The 21187-nt window shown below is 42.5% G+C and overlaps 2 protein-coding genes across 9 annotated transcripts in view; both read left to right on the forward strand.

Moving 5' to 3' along the window:
- The first annotated feature begins 421 nt into the window (after positions 1 to 421).
- ACADL (acyl-CoA dehydrogenase long chain) lies at positions 422 to 16637 on the forward strand. Its single transcript, XM_041411762.1, has 11 exons — positions 422 to 578; positions 1979 to 2140; positions 4581 to 4718; positions 5123 to 5287; positions 6201 to 6267; positions 7501 to 7665; positions 8272 to 8373; positions 10197 to 10310; positions 12422 to 12549; positions 14527 to 14613; positions 15970 to 16637. Exons 1-11 carry the CDS (start codon positions 505 to 507, stop codon positions 16061 to 16063), a joined length of 1296 nt encoding a protein of 431 aa, XP_041267696.1. The 5' UTR covers positions 422 to 504; the 3' UTR covers positions 16064 to 16637.
- A 416-nt stretch (positions 16638 to 17053) lies between these two features.
- The window catches only part of KANSL1L (KAT8 regulatory NSL complex subunit 1 like), a 63772-nt gene continuing 59638 nt past the window's right edge, over positions 17054 to 21187 (forward strand). For 5 of the 8 annotated variants that reach the window (XR_005953209.1, XM_041411666.1, XM_041411671.1 and 2 more), the window contains exon 1: positions 17061 to 17184. Coding sequence is in view for 1 of the 8 variants with exons in the window: in XM_041411669.1 (XP_041267603.1) it covers positions 19754 to 19794 (41 nt within the window). In the remaining 7 variants the exon portion in view is untranslated. Of the gene's footprint in view, positions 17185 to 19510; positions 19795 to 21187 lie in introns of those variants that run through there. The other 3 variants (XM_041411670.1, XM_041411669.1, XM_041411667.1) reach the window with 3 other exon arrangements.

The raw sequence follows: 21187 nt of genomic DNA on the forward strand, positions 1-21187 counted from the left end.
AACCAGCACTCAAAAAAAGAAAAAAAAAAGAAGAAGAAGCAAAAAGTCCACAAAAAGTGTGCTAAATTATTTCGGTGGGCAGGTTCTGCCAACCGAAACCCGCGGACAGCAGGAGGCCCGGGCCCTCGCAATGGCGAGAGGGCCAGCAGGGGCAGCCCTCAGGGGCGGGGGCTCAGCTTCCCGCCACACCGCCCCTGGTGGGAGGAACACCCCCTTTCCTGAGGGGAAAGAAGAAGGAGGATGGAGCCGCGGCCCGTCCCTCACGCCGGCTGCCATCACACGAGCCGCCTTCAGCGCACAACCCCTTCCTCCGGCTTTGCTCCCGCTCCCCTCCATGACGTGATTGCAAAGCTACACTAGAAAAATATTAATTATACTGATGTTCCACGGTACTCCCGCCCCCAGCCCGGAAGAGGTTTCCAGCCGTAGGTGGGCGGGAGCAGGGATAACTCACGGGGCTCCGGCGGCGGTGCCGCCCCGTCCTGTCCCGCCCCGTCCCGTAAGATGGCGACGCGGCTGCTCCGCCTGCGCGGCCTCCTGAGGGCCGCCGGCTCCCGGCCCTTCTCCGCCCAGCCCAGGTGAGCGGGACCGGCCGTGGTGGGCAGCGCTGGGGCGGAAGGCAGCGAGCCGTGAGGGTGGCTGAGCGCCTCTGGGCTTGGCTTCCGTAAAGAGCGGCGTGAATGTCTTTGCGCGGCTGCTGGGGGCTGTGTGTCTGTGCCGTCCGCTCGGCGCGGCTGTGCGCGCAGCTCGGTGTGCGTTCGGAGCTGTGGGTGCGCGTACACGCGGTGCAGCCGCTGTCGGTGGGGTCGTGCCCGCATGGCAGGAGGTGGCTGGGGCTGGGCGAGCCCCGGGAGCCCCGGCACGTCCATCCCCGTGATGTGCCGACCTTTGCTCCACTTTCCGGGAGCAGCGGCCCCGTGCTGGCAGCGGGTGACAGCGGGCGCGACCTTGCCCGGGCACCGCGTTCCCCCGGGCAGGAGTGGGATCACGCCTTCCCAGACCTTCCTGTTTTCTTTCCCGGTATGAGAAGAAGGGAGCGACCAGGCCCTTCCCTGGGTGACACGATTGAACAAAAGGTTGGGCTTAAATAAAACTCAACGTCGTCTTAAACAGCTTTAAAAATCAGGTGGAGCTTTTGAGAGTCACTGTGTGCCTGGCTTTGAGGGTACAAAGTACTCAACAAGCTATAGTTGAGTTGACAGTTGCTATATCCTGTTTTTTCCAATTATTGGGTGTAAGTAGAGTCTGTGTTTCAGGGGGATTATTGCACTGGCAGAGCCTGATTAACTAGACGTGGTAGTAAATAAAGACTTCTCTCTCTCTAGCAGAGTAAATAAGCATAGGCTCAGCTGAGTTCTGTAGTACTACACGCAGTTGATGTGCAGGGGAACTGAGAGACTAACAAAATAGTTTGAGGAAGGAAAAGTGAATGCCTTTTCCGTGTACTCAGCTCTGTGCTTAAAGTTTCTGATGTTTCATAGCAATACAACAAAAGTCAGAGAATCCAATGCACAAATATGAGAAGTGAATTTTCATTTCAGCCTTAAAGTAATATGTCATCCTTGATGTTCCAAACCCCTGCAAAAGTGTTAAAACCCCTTCTTTCTTATTTCATAATTAGGCTTTCCTTTTGTGGTTTCTACTACTGACATTTACCACTGTTTCAGTTTTTATTTTTTGTTGAAGTATTCTTTTGTTTTCGTTAGGGTAATTCTATTCTTTTACTAAAGATGTATTATTATTGTTTTTACTTTATTTGAAGTGTTAAGGACAAAGCAGCTTTTCCTGAATTAATAGTCCAGTGGAGTGCAGTGTATGTTATTTCTTTGTATTTACCATGGGTATCCTTTAGACCTCATGGTGTGCCAGAGTTGGGATGTGAGCTGTGTTAGTAACCCAGGAGTTTCCTCCCTTTTGAAAGGGTTATGCAAATAGGGTGCCTGTGTTCTAACAGATGCATTCATTTGTCTTTTTCCAGTCCTCTGCAAACAGAGCAGCACGGCACAAAGCGCCTGGAGCCGTCTTCTGCTAAAACTTTGACTGACATAGGCACTCGGAGGATCTTCTCATCAGAGCATGATATCTTCAGGGAGAGTGCCAGGAAATTCTTTCAGGAAGAAGTGCTGCCTTTTCATGCAGAGTAAGATAACCTCCTAAACATTTTGGTTTGCCAATATTAATTTTTTTCCCAAAATGCTTTTTGCAGTGTTATTTCTGATGGAACATGGTATAAAGATTATTAGTTTTCATATACAAGCTTTCTATTTCAATTTTACCAAATTAAAACAAACCTGTGAAAGTCATGGATGAAGGAAAATCATACATAATCAAAATTGAATGCATCCTTTGAGCTCAGTGTGGACAATCTGGCATCGTCAGCTTAGGCCCATGAGCAGAGAAATGCAGTTTGCAGAGTTGCAGCAGAGTTTCCCTGCCTCTAGGATTAACTGACAGAGATGTTTTTTTGGGGTAGAGTTCGAGGACACTTCAGTTCCCACACTATTGGGAAATAGTCACTGAAAAAGGCTTTGATCATCTCTTACTGTGTTGCAGTAGATTTTGTAGCTACGTGCGAGTACTTATAGCATGGTGAGGTGAATTACGCATCGCCAAGAAACTTGCACGAAACATCTTTGTTTGAATTTCTTTATTTTTTGTTTCTGTGGAAAAATGTGCATTTTCTGTGCAGAGTAGAAGTGTAGCAATTCCACTGAACTAGAGCTGGAGGGTGGTTTCAGCCCTTTTTTTAGCCATATCCAATCACTTTATAGTGGTGAAAAGGAAAGAAATTAACTCAGGGTATGGTTTTGAACTGAAAGTGTCAAGCTGTACTGGTGTCTTAAGCCATTTCTAGATTACTTGAAGTGCAAACAGCAAGGGATAGTGAAGGGCTTATTCTGAAATTGCCCTGCCAGATGAGAGGATCCTGACACAGCTCAAGTGTGTATCCACAAACAGCTGAGCTGCCTCAGTTGTGTGGGTGGAACATCATGGCTCTGGGGCAGGAATGAGCAGCAGGAGGCTTACAGCAGGGTTGGTGACAGTTTGGGTTTTTTATCCTCAAACCACAACCTTGTAGTGGTATGCTCTTCCACTGCAGTCATATCTGTCCATAAAACCAGATGTTTTCCCTCATTTTGTGTTGGAAGGACTTCCAGGGCAGGTTTGTGGACGTGCATTGGCTGTGCTTGAGGTTGCTCAAGATCCTATTTGCAATCTTGGTGACACAACAGTTTCTTAGGGAGGCTGTGTCAAGTTCAGCTTTTATTCTTGCATCACCTCAGTGGCCTATGAACTACTCTGTTGTCACACCTTTCAAGGAAACCACACCTTTCAAGGAAACAAGGAGGCCTCAGGCACAGAACATTAATTGTCTGGGCTGAGGTGAAGAGACAAATGTAGCATCAGTGAATGCAGTTGTGGATTGTTGGGAGGAGGAGAAGCTTTGGTGCTGGGTGGAGCAGGGACAGGAAAGTCCCTGAAAGTGGGGATCACGGGGAAAGCAAAGAAGGTAAAAAGAGATTTAAGATTTCCAGTGTAGGAGCAAAAGCTCTGTGAGTTAGCTTAAATACTGGAACAGCTTGCCCAGAGAAGCTGTGGCTGCCCCACCACTGGGAGTGGTCAAGGTCAGGTTGGATGGGGCTTGGGGCAACCTGGGATAGTGAAAGGTGGTCAGAACTGGATGAGCTTTAAGGTCCCTTCCAATCCAAACCTTTCTGTGATTCTCTGATTCTGTTTTATATGTAGGATAAGATACTTGATTAACTGCAGGTGAATAGCTGTGGTACAGCTCTGCTGTGCACAGGTGTGTCAGAGGAATGTCTCTGATATAATCTTTTTTCCGTATCATTTTTAAATTGTGGCATTAGAAAATAAAGGCATTAAAAAAAAGAAAACCTGGACCATTAATGGCCATCCCTAATGAGTTGGCAAACCCCATAAAGAGGCACTAATTTTCCAAGAATAGGTGATTCCTGTGGTGTTAAAGTTTGCAAACTGTCAGCAGATAAGCCTTAACTATCTGTTTACACAAACGTGAAAGTACCTTAAAGCAGTAATTTACCAAGATAGAGTACTGACTCATAAGAAGTGCACAGGGACAGATTTTTATACAAAATTAATGTGGTATCATTTGGTTCTGATAAAGCATTTTTCATCGGTAGAGTTGAAATCTTTGAGGAAAGATACTGATGTGTGTTATACTCATTTTTTATGTGGCTAAATGTACATTCATAAATGGAATGTTAGGAGGATAAAGACCTGCCTGTAATTATCCAGATGGCTGGGGCTAAATTGCCTAAATCCCAGTCTGGTGTAAGAGTCACAACAAGTCTTAGTGACATCTCGTTAGGTTACACGTTGGAAGCAGGAGTTCAGCCGTGTTTTGCAGTTGGTGTCCCTGCAATGCCAGTGTCATCTGTGGACTTGAAGATTAGAAACTCTGTGGTTAAGCCACTGCTTCTTGGCTGTGACATGGAGTTGTCTGTGTCCCTTCACACTGTCTGCTGGTGTTCCATTGATTAGCAGTAGCACGTGGGGCGTTCAGTGTGTGTGACCCTGGCTTGCTGTTCATTCCACAGGTGGGAGAAGGATGGCCAAGTGAGCAGGGAGCTCTGGGAAAAAGCTGGACGGCAGGGCTTGCTGGGTGTTGCTATTGCTGAAAAGCATGGAGGCATTGGAGCAGATATTCTGTCTTCAGCCATTGTCTGGGAGGAGCAGTGAGTACTACATGCTTCAGGAGGAATGTCAATGATCATATTGTTTGTGACTGTATTTTTTTTCCATAAATTATCCTAATTGTGGACTACATTTTCTTAGAGAAAATGATGTTATCTTTTCTGTGAAAAGGATATTTTACATATATGTAAATCCCTCCTGTTTTAAGTATTCTTGAGTAACACTGGCTTTGTGACTGGGGGAAGGTTTGGGGTTTTTTGCCTGCTAAGTTATGTACCCATTTGGCTGTGAAATTAACTTCTATAAGTAATGGTAAAAGATCTCAGAGACTTCTGTATAGTGGGGTTTTCTTCATTATTGTCTCTCTGTTGTAGTGGTCCAAGTTCAGTGTTCAAGTCTTTGGTAGGACTTTTTTCTGAACTCTCTCCCTCCCATTTTTTTCCAGGATGTATGTCAACTGTACAGGCCCAGGGTTCAGCCTTCATTCAGATATAGTCATGCCCTACATTGCAAACTATGGCTCTGAAGAACAGATTAAACACTTCATCCCCCAAATGGTTGCAGGCAAGTGCATTGGAGCTATTGCCATGACAGAACCTGGGGCTGGCAGGTAAGCCAAATACTAAAACAATGGTCTCAACATCATTTGCTGTCTGTTGGTTTGTCAGTGAAAAACATTCTGAGCCTCCTGGTTAGTTACTTTACAGACTAGACTGTCCTACATTATAGATAAGACTCAAAAAACCTGTTATAGATTACTTTATTACAGCTTTGTCATTTCAGGATTGTAGCTCAGAGTCCATTTCTGTGTTGTCCCACTGTGGGCAAAGATGCTTTGTATTTGCTTCTGCAGTCTGAGTTTATAGATATCAACTTGCTTGCATGTGAGCATACTTACAACACGAGGAAAAAAAGTGGGAAATTACATACTTTGGTAAAGAAGGCTTGGCTTTACTATTTGCTTTTTCTGTAGAGCAGAACACCTTGTTTTTCTTCCCTCTGAATCCTTCCAGAGAAATGTCCCTCCTTGCCCAGCACGTTTGGAGTAGACACTGCTGATCTGATCAGTTTCCAAAAGAGAGAGGGACACGTGAAGTGCAAAACCTGTTGGTGTGAGGTTTCTACAAATGGCAGATGTTGCTCATGGCTTTTCACAGAGCCTCCAAATCAGGACTGAGCCTGTGAAGAGGATTGGTTTTATCTGCCATTTGTTGTCTGAGGTGTACTGTGTAAGTGGATGCTGGCCTGTTGATGTCAGAGCTTGCATTACACCACCTCCCACAAGCAGGGATGGGGAGATGGGACCTCATGCTCATGTAGGGTTGCATGGATTTATCGTCCTTTTCCACACCCTGCTTGTGGTTTCTGTTACACTCAGCTATTTCATGATGTGTCACTATTCTTTCACTGAGCCCATGTCTGGATGGTATAAAATCTACCTTATTTTGTACTGGATAGAATCCAAGATACAAATTGCAGCTTCTGGAATGATTTTGTGAAGGACCTTTTGAATTTCATTTCAGTGACTTGCAGGGAGTACGGACATATGCAAAAAAAGATGGAAGTGACTGGATTCTTAATGGGAGTAAGGTAAGTGCACTGACATACGTACTGCTCGTGGGCTTTAGGAACTGAACACATGTAGCTGAATGCAGCTAAAGGATGTGCACTTCTCTCAGCATCTCCTCCCAATCCTTTTGGTTCGGGTTTTTTTTGTTGGTTATGTTGTAGGTGGGATTTTTTTCCAGGTTTTTTTTTTTTTTTTTATAGGTCTTAAGATATGTCTGTTGCAGGCAATTTACAAACTGATTAATGGGAGGGTTTGTCTAGGTTGTTTTTTTGTAGCTTTAAAATAAGCCTATTAAAAGGCTTATTTTCCCTTAAACTGTGAAGGAGAGGGGGAAAAAATGTGCAGGGTTGTATGAGCAGTGTGGTTCTCAGTACTGATGTTTAACAATAAAGTGTATACACTACTGCTGTGAAATCTTCTGTGGCCTGAGTAAAAACTTGTGTTACTACAATGCAAGCTGTGGAACCTTTATTCAGCAGCTTGCTGGTCTTGTTAGGAAAAAAACCAAAACAGCTGCATCAGATGCTCTCACTGTGTTGTGAAGTTGTGGCAAAGGAGTTTTTTCATTACCATAATGAAAAATAAGAAGGCAGAAATGGTGTTGAAGTGGAAGTGTAGGTTCAACCGGCCATTTTTTTGAAAGCTGTGAAATGTCTTAATCTTACTTTGTACTGCTGCTGATAACATATTAGTGATAGAGACTTCTGGTCTTAGCAGAATTCAGTGGTGAGAATGTGTACAAGCAGATATATATGCATAGGTGCTAAAAAGGTGCTCATGCCACTCATTTGAAGCCACACAGGGCAGGAAGCTTTCTTTTGCTGGACTTAGGATGGATCCATTTGACCGGCTCATGAGTTGTTCTGCAGGAAAACAGTAAACAGTTTGTGACAAGAAGCCGTTGATAGTTTTGAGTATTATGCCTAAATAATTTAATTTCTAGACAAGAGAACCTCTGTGTTTATTTAATATCTACATTTGATACTGTATTCCGTCTTTATCATGGGAGAGACAGAAGAAACAGATTTGTGCATTCTTTAACTCCACACTTCTGTCCCACACAATACTTCTCAAATTAATGTCTGCCTTGTTCCTAAACACTAAATATCAAAAGCTTGAAATTCTTCTGGACACTTGAATCTTGCCTTTTAGTTCGTCTCTGAAAGTGTCAATGTAATTTTACTTTCTGCTACTTGGTGATCTCTTCTGACCTCTATCCACCTTGCTTTATTCTGAATTACTTTTTTTTACAGGTGTTCATCACTAATGGTTGGATGAGCGACGTGGTCATCGTGGTTGCGGTTACAGACCGGGAGGCCCGATCCCCTGCTCACGGGATCAGCCTTTTTCTGGTGGAAAATGGAACAAAAGGTTTCATCAAAGGACGCAAACTTAACAAAATTGGCCTGAAAGCTCAAGTGAGTTCATACAACCTCAAATGCAATAGATTTGGAGAAAGTCTAAACCCACTTAATGCCTGGATAAATAAATACAAGATGGAACTATGGTTCTGTTCTAGTTGTTAGAATGTAATGTATCCTGATTTTACCTGTGGAAGTCTGAAGCATGTGATGTGCAAAGAGAGGCTGAGGAAGCTGGATGCACTTACTCTGAAGAAGCCTGGGAAAACAGGAATTTACTGATGTGTTTAGCTGTAGAGATGGTGGGGCCTGATCCTCCTTTGAGGAGGAGAGTGGCAGAGGAGACCAGTTACATTAAGGGGAATTCTTAGTAGGTATTAGGAACGAAGGTCAACCAGGAAAGTGGTTGGATACTTGCACAGGGGCTGAGAGAGGCCCTGGAGCCTTCATCTTTTGAGCTTTGGAAAGCTTAACTAGACAAGGCCCTCAGCTGATTGTTTTTTTTGGAGCTGCTCTGAGTAGCATGTAAGCTAGATGACTTCTGGAGGAAGGCTAAATCTGGGATTTGAAGTTGAAGTGCACAATAGCAAGAAGAAAATAGGGAAAAATTAGTTTAGTGGGATGGGAATGTCAGACTCACTGTTGCATTTCTAATCCTCTTAGGACACAGCAGAGCTGTTTTTTGAAGATGTGCGGTTGCCAGCCAGTGCCTTGCTTGGAAAAGAGAACAAAGGCTTCTACTATCTGATGGCAGAGCTGCCTCAGGTAAAAGGAACGTGAGTTTTTGCTGTCTGCAGGAAGAACGCAGAGACAGATTTTGTCATTAGTTGTGAAGTTTGTGTATTGTGGTGAGCCACCTGCTTTGCTGAAGCGTGATGCCTTTGTAAAACCCCAAAACATTTCTATGGGTTAAACTCACAGGAGAAATAGTGACCAGATATTTTCAGGAGGTCAAAATTATACAAGTTTACTGGCAAAATGTAGAAAATCAAGGAACTTTGACAAAGGATGTAGTGCAACATCCAATTAACATAAAACACTTGCCTTAGCATTAACTTGGTCTGTTTGACTTAGCAATCTTTAAACCTGTCTGATGTTATGTTACCCAAAATGTTCAATGAAAAGAGAATTAGAAGAAGAAAGGGAGAAAGTTAGAAAAAATAAAGAAAAACACACATGTAACTACCAACTCCTGAGTTCTAGTGGTGATGAGGTAGAGACTCCAAGAGGCTGATAGGGTCAAGACAAGGTCCTCTTGTGGTCAGCCTTTTAACCCCCAGAGCCACCCTGGCCCTCCCAGATGAGACTGTGGTCACTCAGACACTCAGGAGCTGGCTTTGGCAAGACTGGGACACTGCCTCCAGTGTGCCACAGCTGACAGACACTGCAGGGATGGGGTGCTCTGGGGCTGTGGTGTGCAGAGCGGGGCCTGACCTGCCCCCCTACCCCCACACATGCATCCCAAAATGTCTCAAGACATCAATCTTTTCCAGTCTCTGACAGTCTTGTGTGCAGTGTTTTGTTGATACCGTTGATTTATCACTGAAGCACACAGTGCTAGGTGTAGGATTCTTTGGGCGTTGCTAAAAGTGTTGCTGCCCCACCAGCTCAAAGACAGATCCCTTAATCAGCAATGCAGCTATTGAAAAACCTGAGGGCAGTGTATTAAAAAGAATGTACCACAAATTTCTTGTGTACTTCTAGCATGGAAGCACTTTGCTTAGTAAATTAAGTGTAGCTTGGACATCTGATTCATTTGGCATTCTCTTTCAAGAAACGAGCACTGCTGTTCTAGCTCTTCTGCAAGTAAAAGCATATTAAAGTTACATGGAACTCTGTTCATATAACAAAGTAAAGAAGTTGTTTAGCTGCCAAAATACCTTGCTCCTTTACGAGTCAGTTTATGAGGTTTTGCAATTATTTTGGAGGACAAGGAGGTAATGTTGTTTTCCAAAATGTGTCTGTGCCGTGTCAAAGCTATGACATATTTACCTCATTTGGTAGGGATCATATTTTTTAATTTTGTACTGTGAGTAAATACAAAATCTGATCAAAGGAAATCTTTTAATGCTTTAAATAGATGTCCTCATGGGCAGGTTCAATGCAATGCATCAGACTGTTTCAATGTTGCCAGAAAAAATTGTTTTGCATTTAGTTTTTGTTTTTCACTGTGCAATGAAGACAGAAAAACAAGCCATTTTTTGTAGGTTTTTTTACCCCTAGAGTTGTCCTACTGAAATTGATAAATACAATTGTTATTTAAACTGAGCAGTGGAAGCCAATAATTGAAACAGAATCTGATGTGAATTTTTCAGTCAGTAAGATTCATGTAGTCAATCTGTAGCTATTTTTTGAGTCATTGTGATGGAGCATTATGCCAGTAAAGCCTTAAAAGTGAGCTTTAGATAGCAAGGCATTTGTCCAACTCATTAATTTCAGTAATGCAGTATGTCTGGTTTGATATTTTATGTGACTTCTGCTCTTACTCCCTTAATGAACAGCACTGAACATCTGTGTCCTAATTGTGCATCTGATGTGGAGAAATTTAGGACTAACTCAACTGCATTCTGTCATTTGTGTTTCAAAAGGAAAGACTGCTAATTGCTGATATGGCTCTTGCTAGCTGTGAATTCATGTTTGAAGAAACAAGGAATTATGTGAGGCAAAGAAAAGCTTTTGGGAAGACAATTGCACATTTGCAGGTGAGTTAGAACTGAGCTGCTTGTGTACAGGTTCTAAGGTGTGTTTGCTGTACAGCTGTGTATGAGAAGTAGTGACCAAATGAAAATCACTGGGCTGTTTTGCAAGGGTCATTTTCAAAGCTTTCACTGTGGCTGGGTTTTGCCTCCGTGCTCATTTTTCAATTTTGAAATGCAAAAATAATAATTTTGAGGAAGCACCAGGAAAGCCTTAATGTATGTATTTTATGACTTGAGTAGGTAACCTCCCAGCAGTGCTGCTTCTGAGGGGGAAATAGGTAGGCAGGAAGTATGCTGGTTCCTTGCTGCAGCTGGAGAAAGATTCCCTTGTTGATCTGAGGCTTGCATTTTCCTGCCAGAGGTGCTAATCACAGGGTCCACCACACCTGCCTGAATTTGTCTGTGCCTGAAATCCTGGGGGCAACCTGTGCAGGTACTGTGTTCTCTGCACACAGAGCATTGCAGAAAAATTATTTTGGATGCTCCTGGAGGAGGGGGACTCGCAGCGGTGACCTTGCTGCCCGAGTGCTGTGGAGGTGCTTCATGAATGTTGTGATGAGATTCCTCAGCCAGCAGCAGTCTGGGTGTTTGTGTGGCTGCGTGTAAAACTGTTGGGTGATGCTCTGTGGGCAGAGCTCGCTCCTGATGGGGGTAGGTAATTGAATTTTCAGATGTTTGTGCCTACACTCTATAGCTGCAGTCATAAAATTGATGTTGCTTTCCGCAGGATTGCTATAATACAGTTTTCCTTTCAAGGACATAAACTGTTAGGGCTGAAGGAGGCCAAGCTCCTGCCTATGTTTGGTTTATAGGATGGAACTGACTCTTATGGGAAAGATGGGCTGCCTCTTTTCTTTTTTTTTTTAATATACTTCTGAAATCATTAACAAAAAAATCCATTTCTACGCCTTGAGACTTTGTTTGACAAACTCAAATCTTTAGTTGTGAAGAGAACCAGAGCTGAAACTTTTAGAGGCTGGAATGCTAGATATCATTCAGGGGATTATGATCTTCATAGTTTTTATAGTTAACCTTCAGGAATCTGCAATTCCAGATGGAATTTTCACTGTGCAACTGAAACACAAAAGAACTATATTTTAACTTGTTTAAATGTAGGTAGGGGATGCTTCCTATTTGTAGTAGTTCACTGTGCAGAGGTCTCCAAAATAATCTCCCTTTTTAGGCTAGGCCACCAGCAGGTGGACAGTAAATTTCATAAAATGTATTATTTTTGCCAAAATAATGAATTTCTGCATATCTCTTCAATTTCTTTTTTTTGTTGCTGGTGACTTGAGTGTGCATATTATAAATAATCCTTTCCAATTAGAGCTCTGCCTTGGGCTAATTCATTTAGTCATGCCACATCACAGCATTTGAAATGAATTCTTTCCTTGTAGTGGTACACTGGTCCAGAGTATTTATTGTCAAGGGAAGCAAGATTTTTTTAATATATATATTTCTAGAACTGAAATAAGAGAGCTTTTATTAGTGGGTGATGTTTTTATCCCCTCCCTACCAGAATTACAAGAAGATAGTGGAATGCCTGCCTGGTCTGCTTTTACATAACCTTATGATGAATTTTACCTCTTCTATCTAAACCTCTTTTCCAGTGTGACAGAACTTGGTGCTGAAAAACTTTCTGATATTCTAAAATTTCTTTTATTTTTTGCTTCAGTCTCTTTGCATGTCACTTAAACTATGGAGAATACATAGAAAAAGCATTACGTAGATGGTGAAATGTTATTAATTGGGAAAGTTCATGGCTCTGCAGAGTGAAAGGACATTCCCTTGCCAGAGGGAGCCAAGAGTGACAGAGAGCTCTGGGCCTTCTGCCACGTGCTCTCTAGGAATTTGTTTTCCCTTTCTCTTTTGCTTTTTCTCTTAAATTTGTGTTTTGAGTTGACCTTGAGAAGTAAAGAGCAGTAACTTTGTCTAATAGGACTGGTGAATACATAATTGTCTGGAAAGTATGACGTCTTCTGATGTACAGAGCCAAACTTTGAAATAGTGATTTCTCACAGCAATCCTTTTGGAAAATGCTGCATTTTCTACCTAAAGTATTAAACTGCACTGTACTGCTTTCCTCTCTCCTCTCTGTCCTCTTCCAAAACAAGACAGTACAGCACAGGTTGGCCGAAATAAAAACGCAGATTTGTGTGGGCCGAGCTTTTATGGACAACTGCTTGCAGCTGCACGCAGACAAACGCCTGGACTCTGCCACAGCCTCCATGGCAAAGTACTGGTATGTGCTCACAGTCCTCTGGGGGAGGCACTTCAATGGTCTTGGCTCTGATGTTGTGGGCAACAAAAATCAGAGTTGCACTGAGAACTAAGTTTGGTTAACCAGGTCAATTTCAAAACAAAGGCACACTTTTAAATTAGGCTTCCATTAATAACAAGATCATGCCTCTGCTTTAGCTTTAATTAAAAGCAAGTGCTCCATTGGTATTTAGACAAAAATTTACATTTTACTGTTAGCAATTTATTGTTGGTATTTTATTGCTTTTCTTTGTTGTTTTTTAGTGGGGTATATGGCTTTGTTTTTGTTTTTTTTTTTAAGCAAAGTTTGAATATTTGGAGCCAAATTTAAATATATTTGAAGCTCTGTGATACTGTTTAGTTAATGTTACTTAACAATAGCTGTTTGGCCTAGCCAGTTTTCAAAGCTATCTGATTTTGGGAAGAAATAGTTGGCTACAGCTGTTGCTGTAACTGAGACTGAACAGTGCTTTCCTATATTGTCCAGAACTACTTCTCCCTCACCCTGTCCTTGGTGGTGTCATATGTTAACTTAGTTTTACCAGAGCAAAACAACTGGAAACATCTAAGACAGTGGTACATGAATTTGTATAGTTATAGCTCATGGCAAAGATGGGAGGAAAAAGCCACATGAGACATGAGCAAAGAAATTTATTGAAGATACACTCGCTTACAGGTTTTAGGCTTTTCAAAATAAGAATAGAGGAAATGAGCAGAAATATTTACAATGGAAGGAAGGGTTCTGAGTGCTGTTCCTGGCAGTGATTACCTAGAAGTACCAGGTACAGAAGCAGAGGCATTCCATTTTGAGGAGGAGGAAGCAACTAATGCCAGCTGAGATATGCAGACTCACTTCCTCAGCACATTTCCCTGAGCTGGGCTTTTGAAAATCCCTTACTTTCAGAGCTGACTTTACCATCATGATTTGTTGGGGATTTCCTCTTTCCCCAGTGGTGTCCCCGTGACCCTTCCATAACACTCACTTAAATGGTCTAGAAAATGCTTCAATGTAGAATTGCTTTATTCCCTGATGTATTGGGACATTCTCTCCAGTCTTGAATTTTCCTTCAAACTTTTTGTATAGTCAATGAGTTGAGTTAGAGCTTTGAAGGAGTTTAAAACCTGGTTTGTGCATCTCTTTTTTCATATCTGGAAAAGGTCTGTAGGGTTGTTTTGGTGTGGTTTTTCTTGTGGCGACAGGTTGTGGTACATACCTAAAATTTTGAATTTGAGAATATATTTAGGAAAGACAGTTTCAGTAACTCACAGCTGCAGAATTACATTTGGTATCATAAACTGTAAGGATTTAAATGAATGAGGGGAAGGTTTGGGGAAAAGACCATTATTCCAGAAGAAGCAATTAGCTTTTCATTTTCATTTCTTCTGTTGCCACTGAAAGCTGTGTGCTTAGAAAGTGGGTTTTTTCATGTCTTCTAACTACAGCTTGAGCTTCCAGTGCTGGGAATTTTTTTTTATTTTTTTTTGCTATTAAATCCATATTTTGTTGTCAAAAAATGCTGTTGGAGAATTACAGTGTGTTTAGAATTGAAGGCTATTGCAGAAAAGGCTATTGGGAAAGTTTATTGCAGAAAATAAATTATGCCCAGGTGATGGTTATGCTCAAAGAGTATCCTGGTGCGTTGCTAATGGCAGTGGTGGTGGGGGGAAACCTGGTTTATTGTTAATTTCTGAAAAGCTGAGTGATTTGGCAAGAAAAGAGACTGTATCAACTTGCTTCACAAAAGGATTCTCTTGGCCTGGGAGAAAGGTAAACAAGCCTGTCTGTTTTGAAACTTTTCCTTCTCCAAAAGCTGTCCCATAAAGAGAACAAACTTTAATGCATTCAATTGAACAGTATTTATTTCTTACTAATCATGTTATGTTTTTGTCTTGTGAACACATCTTTATCTTTTGCAACATGATGTCCTTCTCAAATCAGATTTCCTTTTGGCCATTTAAGGTGTTCTGATCTCCAGAACAGCATCGCTACCCAGTGTGTACAAATGCACGGAGGATGGGGGTACATGTGGGAGTATCCAATTGCCAAGTAAGTGGAACATTTCAGATTGTATGGTGAAAGATTACCAGCAAAGTCAAATGAGGCACTTCCTTTGCATCCCTGTGTTAGTTGTTTGGTGTTAGTAGTGATTTAATGTTCCTTTTTTCATGTTTAATTGAAAGGGCATCTACTGTACAGATGTCTGCGGGAAGGTTTTGGTTTGATTCTCCAAATAACTCAAAATCTGTACAGCTATTATTGTCTGGTTTTTTTTCACAAAAGAAAAGTGTGTTTTTAGAAGAAAATGTTAATTGAAAAAACAGAAGCAAAACTGTAAAAAGTAGAAATGAGGGCAACTGGTTTTATGTTTTATCTGAAATTAAATGCGTGTGGGTGAAGAAAACATGTTTCTTCTACCACTGAGTATCAAGTAAGTAAACCAAGAGCATAACTGGCTACATTCAGCTTTTTTGCACCTTTTAAAATTAAAAAGTTAAGGGATTTATATGTAGAAAAAGAAAGTTGCCATTCCCATTTTTTTCTGACTTTATGAATTTAGAAACATTTTTGGAGCTTTTGTATATACCCTTTTGTGTTTGCTGTGAAGTTTGTGTACAGGCCACATTACACACTAAGTAGAGATTTTGTGCTGTTTTTATTAAATCTATCAAAGAGGTGGTAATCTGACAGTAGAAATAGCAAATACAAGACTGCTGTGCATTGTCATAAGTAAACTAATTTTTTTTTAACTGAGGAGGTTTATATTTTATTTAAATTTTAAATACATTGAGTATGAAATGTTGCTTTAAAATAACTTGTTCCTCCATGTTTTCATAGAGTGTAATTTGTGAGTGATCTGCAGTGTCCTATTAAAGAAAGGCCACTTTGGGGTGTCCTTGAAGCCCTGCTTGTCTGTGTGTACAGTAGTTCCCCACACAGGGTTTTATTATCTCTGTGCTCCAGTAATAAGTCAATTTCCAGGGAATGTCACTTTGCTCCTGTGTGAGGAAGCAAAATGGAGATGGAAAAGCTCTGTCATTGTCCTGTGTGCTGTCACCAGGAACAAGAATTGGGAGTGGAGTAGTAGCAGGAGTCTGGGTTTATAGGGCTTTATATTTTTGTTTAATTAGAGGCAATAGTGGAGAGTTTACACTATAAACAAACAGGGAAGAGATGCTGACCCAGTTCCTGGTTTGGCACACCCCACCCTGGAAAGTTGTAATATTCTAGGTAGTTGAAGTCTCTTAGAAAATAAGCACTACTTTATCAATGGGAAGAGTATACTTTGAAAAGAGGGATCTCTAAAGAGAAAATGCTCTTGTTGTTTTTTTTTTTTTTTTTTTTTGATTGTATGGTCATTCTGAGGCATTGTTTGTAATATCTTTTGTTTTTTTCCTCCCTCAGAGCTTTTGTGGATGCCCGTGTTCAGCCAATCTATGGTGGTACCAATGAAATAATGAAAGAACTTATTGCTAGAGACATTGTCAGTGACAAGTAGGGCAGATGCTAACTACTTTGCAGAGTCTTGCGGAATCCTTTTCTATATTAATATATGGCATAAAATCAGACATCAGAATGTAAGTAAAATAAATATGCTGTATAATGTTCTTTAAAGGAAGTGGCACTTAAAGCACATGTTAGTAATAACAGTGTGCTCACATGCAGGATATGTAATATTTAATGAACTTAAAATTTAAATGTCTTTGTACAACACAGAATAGTTCTCTGGGTGTCAAGAGCTGTGGTAGTGAAAGGCAATTTTATCTCTGGAACGTTGGGTAGCTTGGTCTTTCAGACTTGAACCCATTGTGTTGAATCCAAACCTTGCTTTTCAGAAGCAAATCTTGAGAGAAGCCCTATTCATAACAAATAAACAACATTAAATATTAATGTAACTTTGAATTTGTATTTCCCCTTGAGAAGCAGAGCTTGACTCTCTTGCTGCTGCCATACACCTGCTCAGTGTGCAGCAGCCACCTGCCGTGCAGCCGACCTCTATGTTTACATCTAACCCGGAATGCCTTATTTTAATTACTTTGGTCAAATAAACATAATAAAGCATTTCTATGCAATCTCACGCTTGTCTGCGGTTACTTCAAAGCCCGCGGGGAAACGGGGCTTCTCCCTCTGTGCCCGTGTTCACCTCAGGGCGCTGAGGGGGAGTTCGGAGGGAGGCAGTGTGATGCAGGTGAACTTGTGGGCTGTTTATTCGCACTAGTAACTTGGACTCTGTGTGTGTTCAGGAGGTTTTTTTAGCTCTTTACCCACGCTGGGCGTTAAGAGTTGAAGCCGGCCGGAGCGGGGAGCGGCGGGGCTCCCTCCCCTCCCTCACGGCCCCGGCGCGCGGGGGGGTGAGGGGAGGGCGGTGTCCTCGCGTCAGGCGGGGCCCCGCCAATGGCGGGAGGCCACGCCCCCAGCCCGAGCCACGCCCTCCGGCGCCCCGGATTGGCCGCGCTCCTCCCCCTGAGGAGCGGGGGAGGCCCCGCCCCGCCGCGCTGCGCTTTAGCTGGGCGCGGACTCTTCAAGAGCGGCAGTGCGAGCCGTGGCGGGCGCCGTGCTGTGCGGGGTTGAGGCGGCGCCGGCAGCGGTGCCGCTGCGGAGAACCCGCCGGACGCGGAGGCAAGCGCGGGGCGCGGCGCGGCCGTGAGGCGGGGGCGGGGCCCGCGCGTGAAGGGGCGGGGCCGCTCCGCGCCCGCCCCGCGTGTCCCAGCCGGCATTTAAACAACGGATGGAAACTTCCCGCTGGGAATTATCGTGTGCCCACGGCCACGCAGGGCTGGGCCTCGGGGCGGGCCCTGCGCGACACTTCCCAGACCGCGCACCGCTTGCAGGGCTTTAGATGAAGCAGTTAGCAGAGCTCTGGGGAGCAGCTCAGACTCAGGTCCTGCAGCCTGCCATGAGAGCTCCTCTGTGCTTCTGAGCTACACTTAACAACCGCTTTTTGCAAAATGAAGCATCTCCCCCTCACAAAAATGTAGCAGTGACTGAGGTATTCCGTGCCTACCCCTCTCTAACGGGAAGCAAGTTAAAAATGGGAATTTTCAATTTCCAATTTGCAATGTGAGCCAATTAAAAAAAATTACAAATTATTAAAGTATGCCTTTTGTCAAAGGGTAAATACTTCCTTTTTGTGCTAGTTTAATAAAAAGGAAATGCTAAAAATTACACAGAAAGCAGTCAGTGTGCCTTAGGACTCTCCTGCTGTATTGGTCCATGGTTTGAAATCCTGGGGAATGTTCTGAGGAGCTTAAATTCCAGTCATCTTAATTAGCACCTTAAGAGCTGAGTAGGTTTCATTTAAGACCAGGTTTTGTAGCCTGTCTTCAAAGGCTGAAATTCAAAAGTATCACTGATATGTTGATACAGAATTTACGATGAAAACTACCAGAAGGTATTGCAGATATTTACGTTAGAGACATCTGTGCAACTTTCTTACAGAGGCACCTGTTGTACTACAAAAAGCATTTAACATATATTAAAAATCACTTCAGGTGTTGCTTTGCAAATATGGTGATATAGACTGAAGAAGAATTAGTTGATGATGTGGTAGTAAACTTGGAAATTTTATCAGTTCTCTGTTCAGAAGCAGATCTGGACAAGGAGGAAAACAAACCTGTTCAGATATTTTAATGAGTCATGGATTTTACCATAAATTAGTACTGATGAGTTCCACTTGAAGTGCCTCCTTTTGGATGTTTTTTATGATTGAAACTTCGGGTGGTCTGCCTTAAATGGAGATCTGTTAGTGTTCAAAGAGAGATCCTTTGGGGTGGGGGGTGTGCTGTATTTTGGTGGGTTTTTTCTCCAAGTAGGAGGAATTTGTGCTTGTATCTTCTGGGGTGTACAAAACCCTGGAGTGCTTTGTCTGGATAGTTGTGCCTGCACAGTGAGCACTGCTGAACGTGGAGACTCCCCACTAATCCTGTTTGGGCTTATGGGTTTTTGCCCAATCTATTTATAGAACAAAACACTACAATGCTTAAATACACATCATGAGTAACCGGTCTGCTTTTGAAGTGAAAACAAAAGCTGCCTACTGAAATGATTATTTTTTTTTTCACTCTTAAATGTTGGTCCCAGGTGTGTTATTCAACATGGGCTTCTTTCCTTTTCCTTTCATACTCCTAACCAGGACATGCCCAGTGGGACCAATATCTTTTTTACTGCAGACTATTCCATGAGAAAATGCAGGCTGTGCTATCGAGCTGTTCTTGCTATTCTTAGAAATCACTACCATCCTGTAGGTTTTCCAGAAATTGAGAGGGGTAATTAAAGGCTGAGGGATGCCTGCCACCAGGCAAGGCTTGCAGAAGCTGGCCAGGCTCAGGTCCCGCGTGCTGCATTCTGCTGAGGCAGTGCTGCAGCAGTGCCTGCCTGCCAGAGCACTTTATTTTTGTCCAGTGATTATCAGGAAGGCTGCCCAGGAGGAGCTGGCTGGGGATTACAGGACAAACAGCACAAAGCTGTAGGAAACCAGGTTTTGGCAGTTGTGTTGCAGTTTGCTTTTGTAGCTGCCCTCTCTTCTGCAGGTTGTCTCTAAGAGGCCTTAAAACAGGTTGAAATACAGTATTTTTTAGTATTCTTGCTGAGATTAATTTTGGGTGTTTCACCAGAGGCTGGCTGCTGTCAGGGACTTTGCTTTCCTTTTGAAATGCCATCTATGCAAGGAATAAACAGTGGAAGTTGGCTTATCTGAAACACTGTTTATCTGTGAATAAGCTGGAAACAGTCACATTAATTTAAAATGTTGTTTGTAGGCTTCTGAGTTTCAAAACAAAAAGAAATAATCGCAAAAATCTCCTCCTGGTCCTGAGGAATCTCATTATTAAGAAGAAAATTTCAGGTGTTTATGAGGAAAAATGACTCAATTTACAAGGAGAGAAGGCTGCTGCAGAGGAGCCTTTAAAAGCCTCATGCGAGTGAAGTTTTATTGTCATTGGAAATGAAAAGATCACAAACAAAAAAAATCCACTAAAAGACAAAGCAATCCTCCCCCCAAGCAAAAATCCCCCAGAACACTGTCTGCAGTGTTGTGTAACCAAAGTGATAGTGTTATGCAAGGGGGAGAAGAGTCAAAAAGTGAAAGGACTGTAAACAAAAGCTGGGAAGGGAGGGAGTGCCACCCTGTGTGCTGAGTTGTGGCTGGGTTTTGTTGTGTTTCTTTTAACAGGGTGCTGCTAATCACAACATGAAGACACTATTTTCAGGATTTAGGCAAATTCTGTTGAGGTAAGCCTGGTAGGGAAGGGGTATAAGGAAGAAGTGTCAAGGGAAGACAAAGAAATCAGCAGAGGAAGAGGTAGAGGAGCAGGAGCCACTGGGGGTTAGGGACCTGTAGCTGCAGTGGTGGAGGGGAGCAGGGTGCTAAACTGCAGTTCCCAGCTAGAACCTCCTGGGTAATTAAGGCATTAGGGGAGGATAAGCATAAAGTCACTTTAAACATCAGTTGCTTTACTGTGTTTGTCTAGTACTTGTTTCTTTCCTTCCCCAGTACTTATTTAATGTCAGTTTTTCATTTTACAGTACTTTTTAGTCTTTCAAGTGGAGTGTTTATTCAGTAGATGAAAAGCGAACTGTTTGCCAGTTTAGCAGAATTTCAGCTGTTCTGGTTTTGAAACCTCAAGTTATACACAATGAAAAAAAAATCTATGAAATGGTTTACCTATGACAAAAAAAATGTTCCCAGAAGGAAAATACTTTTCTGGTATGCCATTGTGCAGTACTTGTCTTCCCTCCCTCTTTGCCTTTATTTCTACCCCCCTCCAAGGTAGTAGGTTTTGCTCTGGGAACTCCCTTCCAGTATGGGTGGAGTTAAATAATTTTAGCAGCTTCCTGCCAAAATTAAATAAAATGTGTAAAAATGTAAATTGTATGACTGAACGTCTTGGAGAAATGCCAAGGGCTGGACACTGTGGCAGTACCAGCTTTTATGAGTTCTTTTTGATGTCACTGTAGTGAGATGAGCATACCTGAGTATCTCACACTGTCTTCAGGGCAAAAACATTGTATGACATTTCCAAGTTGCTGAGTAAGGGGCTAATTGAGTGATTTCCCTCTTAAAAAGCATTTTACTTATTTTTTAGCTGCTTTGTAGTTTAAGCATACTTGGTCAGGCACTCCAAATGAGTGATTTGTCAGTGCTCTTTAGTTCAGTGTTTGTGTTCCATAGAGGGTTTTTGATTCTTCCCCTCTTTCCCCTAGAAGAGTTAAAAAGAAGTCCCCCAGATGGAAAAAAAAATTAGCAATGGTATTCATTACAATTTTGGAAATTTGAAATTGTACCAGAAGGGTATGTGGTGTTTGAGGGAATGTGATGGAGTTAAAACAGAGCACTATAAAGTTTTGTGCTGTCAGTTCTTTGAATAACCTCCATCTTCATACAGGTGTATGATCCACATCTCCAAAGTACTTTTTTGCCTGAACAGCTGCTGTGTGTGTGGATGTTTCCTGGGTTTCAGGAGTAGCAACCTGTGCCTGTTGAACCACTCAGACTAAGGGAGGTGGATGGTGAAGCTGGAAGAGTTATAGATACATTGCTAGGTGCATCCACCAGGTTGATGGTGCTCTTCTTGGAGAGCTTCTTGGAATTCTCAGGGAGAGGTCAAACACAGGAACTCCTGAG

Source organism: Onychostruthus taczanowskii, unplaced genomic scaffold, assembly GCF_017590055.1.
Source record: "Onychostruthus taczanowskii isolate IOZ18803 unplaced genomic scaffold, ASM1759005v1 scaffold37, whole genome shotgun sequence".
NCBI lineage: Eukaryota > Metazoa > Chordata > Aves > Passeriformes > Passeridae > Onychostruthus > Onychostruthus taczanowskii.